The following is a 17508-nucleotide window of genomic DNA, read 5'->3' as shown; positions in this document are numbered from 1 at the left end:
TGATCCTCATCCCTAGAAACAGAAATAACTGTCCAGAATGAGGGTGGCATTCAATCTGCAGACTCCTCTCTCTGAGATCCTGATGCTGCCCCTTGGAGAACGTGGGGAGGAGGTTCCTATGAATGAGGAACTCAGCAGACAACTTAGGAAGAGGACACAGCAAAGGCCAATGGTGTACTTCTTTATTTTCATGACCATGTGTTTGGAGCTGCAAGGTCAAGACAGAAGATGTTTTTAGCAGCCCCTTACCCTAGGGAAGGAAACAGGTGCAGGCCTTGAGTCCAGTGGAACGTGTCACATCTCGTGCTGTGGGGTCAGGATGGAACTTGGGTGGACAGTTTGGATCTTCTAGTTCTTTTTCTCCATCCTTTATGCCTGATGGTCGTGGAATGATGGACATCTGATCTCTAGCCTCATTGATGGGTGTCATAGTTGTCTATAGACAAGCCACCTGTTTGAATACCTTTGGCATGTCAGAGTGGCACATATTATAATAACATATATCACTCTAAACACCGGAGACCTCTCTTTGCAGAGTTTGCCAGGCAGGACATCTAATCCTACCCATGAGCGGCCAAAGCAAGTGAAAGCAGAAAGGGAGTATTTGACACCCAGCGGTCACAAGGAAGAGCTGTATAGACAGGGCAGAAGAGTTGGGTGCAGAGAGTGACCAGCACTGTTTTAGACCTGGCACATCTTTCCCCATGACCTAGCAGCATTCATTTTCAGACTTCAGCCCCTCCTTCCCTTTATTCCTCTCACCTTCAGCCTGCTCTCCCTGCTGGAAGCCTTCCTTCAGTGCCCTGGCCTCCTTCCTACACTGACCAGGGGGTCTATAAGCACAGTCCCTTCGAGAAATTCTTGAAATATGTCCACGAATCCCCTCGGGTGGGTGACTAAAGTTTCATGCTTTCATGGTGATGACCTGGGTTATCTTCCTGGAAAGAAGGCATCTAGCAGAACCCAGCACCTCACTCCAAGGTACCAAATAAACATGGCAGCTAAGTAAAAGCAGGGTGCTTACTACGCAAGTGTAACTTCAGCCAGACAGCTGTCCCTTCACTTGTCCTGTACAGAAAGTTTGGAGCTGTCGCTCTTGTGCACAGTGCTGTGGACGTGCTGAAGGAGCGTGGATCGCACTGCCCTTCACAGAAGTCTCTGGAACCTAGAAAACAAAAATAGCAGCTGCCTGATATTTCCTTGGAGAAGAGAATGAAATTTAAGGTTTTCTTCTTCCCACAAACATAAACACAACAATTTGCAAATAATTTCAGGAGGCTCATGGAGGCCAAGATGAGCTTCCCTGTGCTAATGGGGAGGGGCCAGGGGAGGAGCGGTACCACCAGGGTTTTTGAAATCTGAGCTCAGATAAGCCATGTGTAAAAATAAGAAAGAGTTTGTTTTTTTTTCATTCTTTCTGCCTTCCTCCCTCGTCCCCCTTTTCTCCTTTCTTAGGAATAAATCCTTTATCCTAGTCTTGTTCTTTACCTGGATGTAACTAGATGCTGTTGAGATTTAAGTGTGACACTTCCAGACAAAATAGAGTCAGTTCCGGTACACTGTGACATACACTTTTCTAAAAATCAACTACACTATATAAAATCGCACAATAACAACCACAGAGCTTATGGGGGAAATGGGATTAGGGGCACAACACTAAAACTTTGTCAGTGACACATTAAAAAGATGACAGGAACCTAATAAAAAAGACAGCAGTCTTACACATGTTAAATGGTTAAGAAACACATAAATACTACAATAAATATGGCATTTTACCTAGAAAAAGACCTGAAGTTTGTTCGTGGAGGTTGCAGCTACCAGCTATTGAGAAATGGCAACAGAGGGTTCCCAGGATGGAACACCAGATGTGGACAGGTGGGGCTCATCACACACGCAGTAAACTGAGGTGACTGGTGGGTGTTTGAGGTGTGTGTACATTTTGTACATTCCTATATGGCTCGGTTCGGTTGGATGCCGGATTCTGCATTCACCTAGTATTTCTTGCAGACAAAATCACATATAAGGAAATACAAAGTTCTTGTTATACTCACATTGTGCCCTGGTATCTTAGTCACAGTGAAATAAATTCTCATTTTCCTTACAAGTGTTAACGGCAGGACTGACTGAATCTAAATAATAAAAAAGATTATAATTTAAAGAGTAAAAATACATTAACACCCCAATGAAATGATGCTGCAAAGGTAGCAATAAAGCTAGTATTTCTAAGCAGAATACATAACTCAAGTAAATCTGAGCCTCTTTACTCCCACCCTAAGTTCCATCTCAACACAGTGATAAATTCAAGTGCAATGCAAATTGGGCTCCATAACTTTGAAACACACTGTCACTCCTGAGCAAGCCTTCTCAGTGCCAGGAAGAAGCTGTTATAATACACCGAGACTTTCAGGAAAGTCCTCATTACACATTCTTCTCCCTAATATCCCATACCCCATGGTAGTTACACTAATCTTACTTCCCTCTCTTCTTCATGATTCCTTGTCCCCACTACCTGCACCCTCCAAAGCCCAACAAACCAAATTCCAGCCTTTACTAGTTCTCTCCTTATCACCCTTTCCTCTTTCCCACCCTTCTTCCAAGAGTAAAAATTCCATACCTAGGTGTGTAATGTTCCTACAGCTACTGTAACAAATTACCACAAAATCAGTGGCTTAAAACAACACAAATTCGTTATTATACAGTTCTGGATTTCAGAAGGCCAAAATGAGCTTAATGGGGCTAAAACTGAGGTGTTAGCTGCATTCTTTCTGGAGGCTCTAGGGAAGAACCTGTTCCCCATCTTTCCCAGCTTCTAGAGGCTACCTATATTCTCTGGCTTCTAGCCCCATATCACTCAGACCTCGGCTTCTGGCAACACATCTTCTTTGACTCTGACACTCCTGCCTTCCTCTTATAAGGACCCTTGTGATTATATTGGGCCACACGGATAACCCAGGAGAATCTGGATTATCTCAGGATCCTTAATTTAATCACATCTGTAAAGTCCCTTTTGTCACCTGTGATGGTAACATATTCACGGGTTCCAGGGATGAGGTTGTGTACATCTTTGGGGTGCCATTATTACTCAGCCTACTATACCAGCAGTGATATTCAAAATGCTTAACAACTGAAATGCCACTTAAAGCAGGGGATCTGACTCAGAAAGCTCTTGGGTCCTAAGGCTAGAGTGGGACCTTGGAGATCCTGGCATGCTGGCTGATGGATTGCAGAGGGCTGGGAGGTCTCAGGGAGCAACTGGGGTGTCTAGGGTGGTAGTGAGGCACTCCAGAGTCGGGATGAGTGATTCTCTCTAAGCAGCACCAAAGACTATTGACCTTTTCATGACCAGCAGAGGAACACCCTTGTATTTTGGATGACCTGCCCATGTTCTTCCTTCCAGGGATCCATTAGAGTCTCCAGGCTTCTATAAATTCTCCTCTCTACCCTCATCCACGGTCAGCACACAAATCTTCTGGGATTTTATTGTGTGCTGTACTTGGCCCTTTTACTTGGAATGTCTATTTAAGCCTCATCACACCCTATGATTAGATTCTATACTTACCTTCTTTTTGCAATAACATATCCAGGGTCATATGTACAATTAATTGTTATGGCCTGGATTTGAATTCAAGCACTTTGCTTTAGAAATTGAGCTCTTGAATACTGTGGTTAGTGTCTTCAAGGAGACTCACATCTCTCTAGCAGATACAGAAAGCATGCACAAAGGTGATGCAGGCAATCTTGAGGTGCCAACTGGCAACCCCAAGTCCATATGTATTTCATGGGTTTACACATGAACCCTCCCCTATGGAATTTAATGATTATAGGGAGGACTTCTTGATACCTTTATTTTATGGTAAAAAGATACCTTGATACCTTTATTTTATGGTAAAAAGATTACAAACAACCTTCAAAGCAAATCAAGTCCAAAGTCCAATTTATCTTAGCCAGATAACATTTTAGAAAAAAGTATGGCTGTAAGCTTGTGATGAAACAGATGAAGAAATAAATGGATAAACAAAATCTACAGTCAAGAGTTTTATTTGTAAGGCCTAGTTGACTAGCTACAATACTACTTCTATGTTTCTGGAATATCGTGTTCAGCTTTCTCAAATGAGTGAAGAGTAGCAGGGAGAGGAGAAGCAGCAGAGAGGAGGATGATAAAACCACTTCTGGACTTTGAGCTTTTTATTAACCTCTATCTGTCATAGTTAGAAATGTGTTGTTCGTACCCAGAGAAAATAATAAGTAACACCACCCGAAGAGAAAAAGAGTCACTTATGGGTATTTTTGGATTTTGCTGTTTGAAATAAAATTTTGGTTTAGAGAGGAATGAGTATTAGCACTTTTCATTCATTTAACTGATGCATTATATAGAAGAGATAGACATTACAGAGTTTCTTTTTTTTCTTTCTTTTGAATGAAGGTAGAGTGAGATCTTGATTGGGGGATAAGACGATATGTATAAATCAGATTGTTAAGTAAAATGTTAGAAGCTGAGATTAATGTTACTTAAAGATGCTTTGGAGAAGAGTTGGAGCACATTCTACTTTAAACCATTTAACCTGATTAAGAACCTAAAATATTCTTGCTAATTTGGAAAATACCCCTGATATTTAAAATTTCCTAAAAGGTAACTCTCCTCCTACCTTTATGATGGAATACTGGACGATTTCAGTCAAAAAGCCTAGTTACTACCACAAGAAAAAATCCTGCAAGAAAGCACATGTTGCCACTTTACTCATTATTGAAGTGCCCTTATGACTGTCAGGGAGAACAGGTAAGATGCCAGGGAGGCACAGAAGGAGACATCAAAGTATTTTGTTTACTTCTTTGAAGTCTTGTAGTAGCTTTTATTTACTGTGCACACTTCTTGATTCATGCTGAAAATTGGAATTCACCCATTTCTCTCTTTTTCCTGTCTAAGATGCAGATGGGGCACATTTCGTTGACTCCATCAATCCCTGCCCCCGCGCATTAGCACATGCACACGTATACCTAGCCAGCGGAAAAGAAAAAAGAGTTACTCACATTCATCCATTTTACAAAGATTTCCAGGCTGCAATGGGAGGGCTTTATCTCTCCCTGAAGGATGAATAAATAGATAGCTTTACTGACAGCCTGTTCACAAACTGAGGTGAAAACTGAGACCAAGGTCTTGCTCTACTAGCACTTACGAGATCCAGACCTGGCAACATGGAGAGAATAGTCATCTGCCTGATGGTCCTCTTCTCAGGGACAGTGGCCCATAAATCAAGCTTCCAAGGGCAAGATCGCCTCTTGATTAGACTGCGTCAACTTATAGATATTGTTGATCAGCTGAAAAACTATGTGAATGACTTGGTAAGGCCATATTTGTCACAAAAAAGTTTAAATAATATTCTTCAATTACTATAAAAGGAGCTTTTTGACTTATATAAATAACTCAGAACTAATTTTCTTTTGCTCTAGGACCCTGAATTTCTGCCAGCTCCAGAAGATGTAAAGGTAAGACCAGTTGAATTTATTTGTGAAAATAAATTTGGCATGTTTTAAAATCAAATTAAGAGAGGCATTAACATGATTATTTAGAAATATACTTAATTTCCATGAATTTCGGGGTTTAATAATTGGTAAAATAGTTATTTCTATTTTGCTCAAATATTCATTGGTTCACCAACAAGCCAACCAATAAAACACTACATACCTTACAAGATGTACTTTTATCTCCAAATATCTCTAAGAGTATTCTCAAGTAGTATTGTTGAGATAGAATACAAAACTAGAAAATAAATCTACACTACGATCATTTTCTGAACAATGACCAACTAATTACATTTTAAGAATCCTTGTGCATGAAAGTTCTTGAGCCCTCTTTGTAAACCTATGTATGAAATATAGACACATACCACAGAAGCAGAATTCACCTTTTAATAACTAGGAAGGAAGAAAGAAAGAGAAAAAAAGAAAGAAAGGGAGGAAAGAAGAAAGGGAGACAAAGAGAGAAAGGAAGGAATAAAGAAAGAAGGGAAGAAAGAAAGAAGGAATACATTATAGCACGGCATGGAAGAATGGTAGTGTGGAAATCAAGGCCTCCTTTAGAATATAATTCCCATGTACCTTGGCCTCAATGAGTCTTGTCTTTGGCCTTCGGTGAGGTCTTTTGAAAGGATGGTTTACAACAAGTCATCCTGTTCTCTTAAGCCATTTAAATCCATTAGGTCCCAGGAAGAAGAGGCCTATCCTAGCGTACAGTTCAAGTGTGCTATGTGCTGATCTTTTCCTTGGTAACTTCGATCTAGTCTTCAGGTTTGGTACCCTGAGCATATAAACACAACTGGGGGAAATGTTTTCAGTGTCACAGACCTTTAACTGCATAAATTAGAATAACTATAAAAGTGTTACCAGTAATTAGGACACTACAAAGGGGAGACTTAGGAAGATACATTGCAAAGAAAACAATTATCGTAAATGACTATGTGTAGAAGTTTAGAAAGTGAATGAGTCACAACTATTGCTTTTCTCTAAAATTCACTCTCTAGCTCTGAACCTAACCACTCTCATTTACTAGGTCCTTTTCTAATAAGCAATACCTAAAATGAAAGTAGCACATTCAGCTCATTGGAAAGACTTTTCCAACAAGTAAGACTATTTCTTAATGCCCTAATTATCAAAACGTATCTTTTTTAGCATCTCATGCCTTTTGTCTAACTGCTGTGGTTAGAGTCCTTTGGGGAGATTCTTAGCTCAGTCTCTAACTTTCCAAGTTAGATATCCCACTTTCTAACTTGAGTTGATCCAGTGGGTACTTCCTTTATATCCTTTGTTAAAGAGAGATCTTTTTTATCTTATAATGACAGGATTTTGTCTCAGTGACACTGTATCTATCTGATAATCTGATCAAGCAATGCTGGCTATGATACAAGTGAATAATGGTATTACTAAGATCTTTAAGCTATGCTGGCAGGCAAACCCAGGAGAGAAGAAAATAGTTCAAGGCCACAGTAGCATTATATCAAGTTTTTCAGGGCTAGCATCAAAGCAGAGTCTATAAAGAGTTAAAAAGATTAACAAGTTTAATGAAAATAAGTTCATTTAAATGTTGCATATAAATGTTGATATATAGTGATCATCTAAGGTTGCTAATTGGCCTCACCAGGCATCTTTCTTTCTCTTTCTAATCATACAATCAGTAGTCTTCATCTGGTGGTGATTTTGCCCTCTGAGAACATTTGGCATTGTCTGGAAAAATTTCTAGTTGGCACAATTGTGTGTGTGGGGTTTCCATTGGCATCTAGTAGGTAGAGGCCAGGGATGCTACTAAACATTCTAGAATGCACAGGACAGTCCTGACAACCAAGAATTATCCATCTGAAAATGTCAACAGTGCCACTGTTGAGGAACCCTGATATAAACCTAGTTTGTATGCAGGACAAAGGTAATTTTACCCAGTTAGCAAGACTTCGTAGTGTGAATGGCCAGGGCTTTCTTTGCAAAAAAAAAAAAAAAAAAAGAAAAAAAGAAAGAAACGTTAAGTAGGTCAAAAATAAATTGTAAGGAAGCAAATATTTTCAAATATTCAATTGCAAATCAACAAAGCCAAGTGCACCTCCTTGCAAAAGCAGCACTTGACTAGCTAAAAAGAGTGGTTTGTTACTCTTGCTTTTGATTTCCTTACTGCTGCCTCGATTCTGCAGAACTAATGTAGGACGGATAACTCCTCATGTTTCCAGGTGTTAAAGGATGAGGGAAACAAAGCCTTGCCCTCTAAGTCTGCAAGGCACAGCAAAGCAAAACAGTGGCTCTGCTCCCAGATGGTAGTGCTGCACGTGAACTTGGGGTCATCCTGAGTGACAGGGCACCTAAGCTGCCTGAATCGAAGTTAATCTCTCTACTCCTCTTCTCAACACATCCTTAAGGCAGTTTAGCAGAACAGCTCCTTTGCTTCTTTTCCTTATTGAGGCTGCCTTTACTGTGCATCTGAAGCCAAATCCAGCAGGTATTTGTCCTGGACCACAGATTGCCAGGGATAGCTCTGCTGCTTGCAGAAAGTACAAAGCAAAATTCCAATGTCTATTGACACAGGTGAACAAGGAAGGGCAGGAGAGAAAGCACAGCCCCATCAATACAGGCACTGGTGTCCAGATGCCATTCAGAGGTTTTCAGAAAGGCTTTCTCAGGTGCAAAATCTTTGCTTGCTTGTGTTGACCACTCTTGGCGATACCTGTCTCAAGGGAGTTCATTTGGTAGGCCCCTATAGTTCTTTGGAACCTAATTTTCTTTCAACATCCACATGTAAATGTTAACTCAGCAAAATGGGTCTCTGTGAGAAATGCTGGTTTCTCAGATCATCACGGATGAAACAGTTAGTGTTTTCAGTTTCAGCTGGAAAATTTACCTCTTTAAATATGAATATTATTTTTTTCCAGTAAGTTAAGCCGGTTGTGGTCAAAAAGAAGAGAAAAGAAAAAACTTCAACAAACATGAACATGTGGTTTTCAAGGAAAAAAAAGTGCTATAATTAACATTTATATATAGTTTCTATTAAATAAGCATTTTGGCAAACATATGTAAAGGACACTATCTCGCCCTTATGAGAGGCAAGCTGCTCTGATATAAGGAAACCAGATAAGCTGGTTCTCGGCTTGTGGCCACGTATGCAAAGCAAATCTGATGGGGTTGTGTCTTAAAGATGCATGTTATTAATCAACATTCATAATGGGTAAGCATATAGGTTGGAAAATGCAAAGCAGGCCAGATGCTATTTTCAGCTGATTGTCATGGGAAGACTCAGGTAGTATTGTTGTATATAGGACGGCCCTTGTAGGAACTGAGAAAAATTGAGGCTTCTGTATACATGGCGGTAACTTCCATATACACCGGTGAAATGAAGATATAGCAACTTTAGGGCGGTGGATAGCATCATATACAGACATTTGCTGAAAGAAAAAAGTAACCTGGATACAAGTTCTTAGATCAGCATTAAAATGTTTCCAACAAACCAGTATAAATTTTGTTCTTCCAATCAATTCCATTTCATTTTCAGCTCAATTTCTAACATTTTGACTTATTCACTAGTCACTGGTTATTTGATTAAAGCAAGAGTCAAGTTTTTGATCCTTGATCTGCCCACTTCTCCATGCTCTGAGACATTACTCTTATGTTCTAAGGGACAGTCTTCCTGCCCATTGCGGGGGAGGCATGTCTCAAATTCTGTTCCTTGACTGCTTGATTCAGGCAGATCCCACCCTAATGGACTTGAGAGTGTGAATAGGATTTTAGAAAAGTCACGCATGGTCTACAGCAGGTGTACTGAATCTTAGGCGTGGAATGTGCCATCAGAGGTAGGCACCCACTTCCTTTCCCCAAAGGAGGGGCTTTAACTCACTTACTTAATTTGTCCACTCCACAAATATTTGTTGAGCACTCACTAGCAACAAGACACTATGCCAGGCATTGTACAGGATAAGGTGCTGCTCAAGACATGTGTGTCATTGTTAGATACTCCTACGTACATTGCAGAGAGAAACAAAAGACAAATGAAACGATTCTTAATCAGACTACAGCGTAACTCACCCAAAGCTGCCACCAGTCACAATGTCTCTTAGAGCCTCATAATTCATAAAGTGTGTTCTAAAACCAAACTAACTCTCCCTTATGAAATACCAAGTCCTGCCCAACACCCAGACCTCAAAATGACATTAGGAATAAAGAACCGTGGCAAAGCTCCCTCTTCTTGTCTGTGAGACAGGAAAATGTCCTCTCTCCCCTAGCACGGGGAAATTTTATATCACAAGAGTCTGCTCTTTAGCCCAAAGATTAAGTAGGACATGAAATCATTCCTCATTTGTCTGCTAAAATAAATGTGACCCAAGACACTGCAGTAGAAGTAGGAAAAGAGGATTGGGAAGGTCATTTTTACTTTCTGAATAACTTTCATTAACATCTATACAAATTATTTCTCTTTCAGAGACACTGTGAGCGGTCGGCTTTTTCATGTTTTCAGAAGATCCAACTAAAGTCAGCAAATACCGGAGACAATGAAAAGATAATTCATGTATTAACTAAACAGCTGAAGAGGAAACTACCTCCCACAAATGCAGGGAAAAGACAGAAACATAAACTGGTAAGACTGTCATTTGTCATCTAACTTATTTGTACTTATTAACTATATCTATTACATCACGCACACACACACACACACACACACACACACACACACACAAACACACACAAACACACACAGCCAGAGCCTCCAGTGCCTTCCTTCCAGTTACATGTTATACCTTATCATATAGAGTGTGTTTTGAGAAGCAAAGTCACCACTTCTCAGTCCACAAACTTGAAAGCGTCCAGAAATCCAATTAGAATTTGCTAACAGCCCCTGGTAGCTGGAATAATTAATATAGCTTTCAAGGTGAGGAAGTCATTAGGCAGAGAATCCAATTGTGACTTAAGAGTTAAAATATATTCTGCTCTCATTATATGATCACATATAACTTGTATCCTTATTAACAGGAGCTAGATCCCAGTTTTCCTGAAAGAAAAGAGGTAGCCTACAAGACACCAGGATAAATCTCAAACATTGCCTTCCTCTTTTAAAGAATATTATTACTGTCTGTACAACTGCAGAGTCAGTACTACATTTGAATGGGTAGACCCCATTATTTGGCTGGGGAATTTCAATAATCCCTAGTTTTGTGGTCCCTGAGAACCCCTTGTATATTTCCTCTTACGCCAACTCATGAGCAATGCAGATAATCTCATGAGTAATTCAGGCATTAATCAAAACCAGTGGATAAACACATAAGATAAATTACTAGAAATTTTTCTATCAGTTCTCTCTCCTCTAAGGAATTTCACATGTGATTCAAATGAAATCTTAATTACAATATCAAAATGATATTTATTTCCTTTGATTGCTTGACCAGGTTGCAATGTGAAAAGTATCCCTCTAAAACTTTCCTCAAAGAAGAAAAGAGTTGAGCATGTCTTTGAAACCCAATATCAAAGACCATAAAATGGTAATATTGGCACTGAACATAGAATTATCCAGTTAAGCACCTTCATTTGATAGATGGGAAAGTGAGACCAAGGATATTAAGTGACTTGTCCCAAGCTCCACGAATATTAAGTGCCAGAATGAGAATTAGAACTTATATCTCTTATCTTTCAGTCAAATATCTCTCACCACAACATCAAACCGGCATTAGAGATGCTAAACAGCAAGCAATGGCCTGGTGTTTGGTATCTCAACAGGAATAAGGGTAAAGAATATAAACCAAGGATTTTTAAAAAAGAGAAATATAAGTGGGCAATGCACATGTGAAGAATTGTTTAATCTCTTCATAATCAAATAAATGCAAGTTAAGATAGGAAATCCTATTTTTTTCAATTAAAATTTTTAACAATGCACAATAATGGTAAGAATGTTCTATGTGAATAGAGGTAAAAGTTTTATAACGTATATCAAAAGCCTTAAATTTTTTTATCCCTTTAATTTAGTAATTCTACTTTTAGTAATTTATCGAATAAAATAAAGATGTACATGAAAAATTACTCAGAGATGTCCATTGCAGTATTGAATACAACAGTGAAAAGTCAGAAGCAATCTACATGCCCCAAAATAGTAATACTTCAATCCTATGTAGGAATACAAAGCAAACATTATGGGATATATTTTTGAAGAATATTTAACATGTAGGAAATGCTTGTGTTATGTTGTGTTGAAACAAAGGCAAATTAATAGCCGGTGTAAATAACACAAATGCAAAGAAAAAATTACTGGGAGGATACATATCAAAACACTGCAGTGGTCATCTCTATTGATGGGATTACAAGTGATTTTTCTCATTGTTATTTTCTGAACAACTTTATGTGCTTCTCAAAGTTTTTCAGTGAACATGATTTATGTCTCTAATTGGAAAACATAAAATTTGAATGAACATTTTATTAAATAGGAAAAAAGCTTTAAAGAAGATTATTACTCTTTCATTGATTTCTAGACATGTCCTTCATGTGATTCTTATGAGAAAAAACCACCCAAAGAATTCCTAGAAAGACTAAAATCACTCATCCAAAAGGTATATAACTTAAATTATATTTGACTTTCATCTTTATCCAGATTGCTTCTTATGTTGAGGTTACTCATGGTATTCTATTTCCACAGATGATTCATCAGCATCTCTCCTAGAACACACGGAATATGAAGGTTCCTAAAGATCTCACTTGAAGCTGGACACTATATTTCATACTCTAACACAGTAGTGAAACTCAGTTCTTGGTATTCCAAATGGAGGAGTACAATATATTAGTGATGGGGGAAAAAACTCAGATAAGTGTTCAAGGTCAGGATTATTCCTCCAAAATCACTATGCAATACTTCAGTTTGATCCACATGCTCTGTGTTTGGTCAACTTGAAAAAACTTCCTACTAAATTCAAGTCTGATTTCCTGTGTTATAGATTTCTATGACCTCTAAAGTTTTTACTTTATCTTACTGCCAACTATGCCATTTCTTGGAGAAGCTTAAAAATTTTAACCAAAAATACAGTTTGGGAATTTATTGATTAACCTTGATCTTGATTATGACAAGAATGAGGTTTCTGATGATCATAACTTAAAAGGTTACATACCTTCACTCAATCTGAAGAATATAGAAGCATAGGGTGAAAATCAAAGTTGAAGTGTTTATTCTTTTAAGGAAATGAAAACTGTTTAAAATCTATATCTGAAGAGATTTTATTTTATCTCAGAATGTCTAACCTATAAATACATGATTTATTTATGTACCAGGGGGATAGCTTTACCAGATGGCTCCAAAAAGTCTAACTTCCTTATTAGAATCTGTCAAAAATATTTAAATACTATACATATGAATGTATTTATGGAATAGACTCTTTTGGTCTTTTTTTTTCTCTAAGTGGGTATACTAGTACCTTCCCCAACTCAAGTCCCTTTATAAGCTAACATTCTAAGCTTGTGGAAGTGGCAATTAAAATCTATAGAGGGACATGAATTAGACGATCTTCTGGAACCAAACAGAATTTTAAAAAGCCTTGTAGCTCTCTTCTCAAATTGTTATAATGATTGTATGGGAGTGAGTTATTAATGCCAAATGTCTGTTTCCTTCTTTCTTTCTTCCTTTCTTTCTACTTTTAAAATTGACAGACACTTTGCGTTTGTATGCTTTGCATAAGGCAAATTCAATCATCTATATAAAGTCAAAATCAGGAGACAAATCAGGAGTTCAGGACTCCTAGTAGAAAACAGACTTTTGCATAAGCATCCCAATCTTTCAACCATGGGTAGCAAAAACAAGCAACCTGATCTAACTGCCATTTCATATCAACTCCAGCAGTTTATTTAAATATAAAGTTAAAAACGCTAGAAAAATAAAATTTTCACTAGAATGTTATAAGCTATTTGAGAATCTCTTATTGTTAAAGTGGCTGTGAGTGTGCAAGAGGGCGTTATATGGGAAATGCTTTATGCTCTAAGAACAAAGATGATCTACTTAAAAATATTTTTTAAACAAGTACAGATAATTTATGGTTCTAAAACGTGTATTAGGAATCAATTATTTCAACTCACAATGAAATGTTTTATCATCCGAAACAAGGTATTCTGTTTTAAAATTTTTAAATGTTATTACAAAGGAATCGTGTAAATATGTGCATCATGATGATAATATGCATCTAAAGCCTGCCTCAGCATCAGGCTAGGTTGTTGGGATAAAAGTGGAAAGCAGGCACGAGATTGGCTTGGAAAAGATGGAGTCCTTATTTCTTGTTTCTGGCTTTATAGTTGTTGACTTTTTTGACACTGTGATTTTATATTTAAAATAATGTATTTATTTTGGTGTGTCTACTGTCAAAAATCTCTGTTCTAATTCTTTTGACCAGAGATTCTACCTTAAAAGTAAAATTAACTTAATGGGGTGTTGGCTAAGAGCCTTCACTAAACTGAGCTTAAAGACTCGGGTAATGATCCTGGCAATATCCCAAGGAAAGCAATGCATCAGAATAAACAAGATGAAGAAGTGAGACTCGAACTGCTCCATCTTCACTGCTCTGTGTTCAAGACTTAGCCAGCCCTCCGGAAGATCTGAGGCTGACCCATAAACACTGCTGTTCACCTATGGATGGTGACACAGGAGACCTGAAATCTCACTGGATGTGAAGTCGTGGTCACTTGCTTAAACTTTTTGGGTTTCCATTTCTTTATCTGTAGGATGAGGGTTGGGCTTAATCTCTATGGAATATTCAGCCTTTTTTGGAGCTTTATGTGTCTATGAGTCTCTAAAGTCCTAGACACTCTTACAGGAACATCTGACCATACTTCTGAGTAAAACTTTCTACTGAATTGGATCATTTACTCAACATTATTTCAACAGCATTTGTAGCAACACTTGCTGCAGGAACAAGGGAAATGTTCCAAAAAAAATAAAAGGAAGGAAGGAAGGAAAGAAAGAAAGAAACAAAGAGGGAGAGAGAAAGAGAGAGAGAGAGAAAGAGAAAGAGAGAGAAAGAGAGAGAGAAAGAGAGAGAAAGAAAGACAGAAAGAAAGAAAAGAAAGAAAGAAAGGAAGGAAGAAAGAAAGGGAAAGAAAGAAAGAGGGAAAAGAAAAGAAAGCAAGGAAGGAAGGAGGAGAGAAAGAAAGGTTTCTTTCAGTCATGGTAGTTCAGGGAAAATTAATCATTATTTTTAGCATTTTAGCTGAAAGTGTCTTCTTTGGACACAAAATTGTAGCATTATTATTCTATATTATTGCTCTGTTATATTTACATTTGCATCTGAGAATTTAGTTTTAATATGAACTATGTACTTTATAACTTAATGATTATTTATTATATATTTGGTTTTAAATGTTTATGTTCGTGGCTTCTTATTTAAGACCTGGTCATATTAAATACTACCCAGTCAGTACAACTGTCTTTTGTGATTCTCTGGAAACCTATAATTTAACAGTCTTAGTAGAAAGTAAAAGATGATCCTTAGTTTCTGAGAGCATAACGTTTTTACATGTATATGATAAAGACAATCTTTTCTCCTTACATATTTCCCCTGAAATGGAACTTTCCACTTCCTGTCCCTACCTCAAGGACACCACTTCCTTTGCAGCCCTCCCAAATGTATGGCAGGTCCAAAAGCAGTTGAAAATATTCTTCCCAATGTCTATTACATGCACACTCTTGTGTAAAACTCATTCCTGCTTTGAAGTTTATCCCATCTAGCTTTGCTGTCCCCTTACTTTTTTTTTGATGATTGTCATCTCCTGGACACTCCTCTATGTTCATTGAGGACTTAGGCATGTTCTTTTCCATGAATCCAATTTCTGCCATCATCCTGGGTGACTTCAGTGACCTTGAGGAGGATTCCACGAACACTGTAGCTTCCCAGAACCTTGAGTACCTCAGTTTCAAACGCCTGCATTTTTCACCCCGTCATCTGACCACCCCCATGGCTGTGCACCAGACTATGGCACCTGGAACCATTCTCTGTCTGAAATCTTCATATATAAGAAACCATCACCTATTAGTCTCTTTGCTCTCAAACTGCCCTCCTTCTACTACATCTGCCCTGAGACTTTGCCATGACAACTAGGCCTTCACCCTTCCCATTCTCTCAGTTTGTTAGTTTCCCTCCTTCCCCACTGAGCCTGGAGCCCTGATCAATCCCTTGAACTGCAGACCCAGTGGCACACACAGTCTCATTCTTCTTGAGGACCTGCCTACAAACTCCCTACCTAGATGTCTGTCTTGCTCCCCTAATCCAGCTTTAGACACTGGCCCTGGCCCCTTACCTTTTGGGGACCCTTTCAAACTCCCTTATCTGGCTTACTGGAGTCACTTCCCCACTTCACTCTCAGCTCTCAACACTCACCTGTTTTCATCATCTACCTCCATCTACTCTAGTCCACAGGTTAGTGTGGGCATGGCCTCACCTCATGTGGAAGAGGGAGGGTTTGGGTATTCAGGCTAAGTCAAGCTCACTGGAAGAGTAATCTATAAACGTGTCTGTACTCCCTCACCTTCTATCCACTTCAAACCACTATAATCTGATTTCTACCCATCCCACACCCTATCACTGTATCATTAAAATTGTCCTCTCTCTGATCAACAATGACCCCCAACTCACACAACTCACAAATGCGTCTAAATCCTTATCTTACTTGATCTTATTATGACCTTTGTTACTTTTGATTACACCATCTCTTTTCCCTCTTTGACTTTGGAGGCTACTCTTTATCCTGCTACTTGTCTTACATCTCTGACCATATATTCTCAGTGTCAGTTGTCGGTTTGCTTTCCTGTGTCTCCCCTTAGACGCTGATGTTCTTGAGGATTCTATCCTTAGCCACCTTTTTACTTTAAACCTTTTCCCTCAACAGTCAAAAAAGTTCCTGTTGTTTAAAATATCCCTATACATGTCACTGACCCCTAAATTATTCCCCTCTGCTAATTTCCAGGCCCAAATGGGAGATTTCCATCTTTATCCTCCAGGTGCTTCACCTTTATCTCACATGCCAAAATTGATCACATCACTTTCCCCAACTTCCACGACCTTCTTTGTTTTAAAGCTTTCCCTGATCTTTGTTTATCATTTCTATTTTTAAAATTTTTCTTTTTTTGATTTATTTTTATTGAGGTAACATTGGTTTATAACATTATATAAGGTTCATGTGTACATTAATATATTTCTGCTTCTGTATACCCTGCAGTATGCTCACCACCAAAAATTTAGTTTCCACCTGTCACCATACAGTTGATCCCATTTATCCATTTCACCCTCACCATCCTGCCCTTTCCCCTCTAGTAACCACTACTCTTGTCTCTGTATCTATGTGTTTGTTTGTGTTTGGTTTGATTTGCTCATTTATTTTGGCTTTGGTTTGCTTGTTTGTCTGTTTTTTATATTCCACATCTGAGTGAAATCATATGGTGTTTTTCTTTCTCTGTCTGACTTATTTCACTTAGCATAATACCCTCAAGGTCCACCCAGACTGTTGCAAAAAAAAGATTCCATCTTTTTTTATGGCTGAGTAGTATTTCATTGTATATATGTACCATATTTTCTTCATTCATCTGCTGATAGGCACTTAGGTTGCTTCCATATCTTGGCTATTATAAATAATGCTACAATAGCAGTGTCCTCTAATCTTAACTGATGTGAACGCATCTGCCAGCCTCCAAGACTCTGCTTTCTCTCTCATACACCATAACCAATTTGCCACTGGGCTTTGCTATTTCTAATTCTTAAGTCCAACCTTTCCTTTCTATTCCCTCTGCCACTGCCTTAATTCAGGTTCTCAGCAATGGTTGCAATAACTTTTGTTGGGTTTCTAGCCTCTTGCCTTCTCCTCTTTCCAATCATCTCTGCATGGCCACCAGAGTGATATTTTACAAAACTTAAGTCTGATCACAACTCTCCCTTATTTAAAACTTTTCACTGGCTCTCCTTTGGATAGCCCAGGCATGAAGCAGGGTATATAAAATCCTTTATCATCTGCTCTCCTCAGCTCCCAGCCTCT

The 17508-nt window shown here is 38.5% G+C and overlaps 1 protein-coding gene and 1 long non-coding RNA gene across 2 annotated transcripts; one reads left to right on the top strand and one right to left on the bottom strand.

Moving 5' to 3' along the window:
* Nucleotides 1-579: 579 nt before the first annotated feature.
* Nucleotides 580-6203, bottom strand: LOC113618727 (uncharacterized). The gene is made up of 3 exons (XR_003432098.1): nt 6097-6203; nt 2052-2129; nt 580-1165 (listed from the first exon to the last, which is right to left on the bottom strand). It is a non-coding gene; the product is annotated as an uncharacterized LOC113618727 (long non-coding RNA).
* On the top strand, nt 5071-12277 carry IL21 (interleukin 21). The gene is made up of 5 exons (XM_027102834.1): nt 5071-5340; nt 5449-5484; nt 9947-10102; nt 11982-12059; nt 12146-12277. Exons 1-5 carry the CDS (start codon nt 5194-5196, stop codon nt 12167-12169), a joined length of 441 nt encoding a protein of 146 aa, XP_026958635.1. The 5' UTR covers nt 5071-5193; the 3' UTR covers nt 12170-12277.
* Nucleotides 12278-17508: the final 5231 nt, after the last annotated feature.

Source organism: Aethalodelphis obliquidens, unplaced genomic scaffold (assembly GCF_003676395.1).
Source record: "Aethalodelphis obliquidens isolate GAN/ISIS:26980383/991018 unplaced genomic scaffold, ASM367639v1 scaffold6, whole genome shotgun sequence".
Lineage (NCBI taxonomy): Eukaryota > Metazoa > Chordata > Mammalia > Artiodactyla > Delphinidae > Aethalodelphis > Aethalodelphis obliquidens.
The sequence above is the reverse complement of the archived record's forward strand: the minus strand, read 5'-3'. Positions and strand labels throughout refer to the sequence as shown.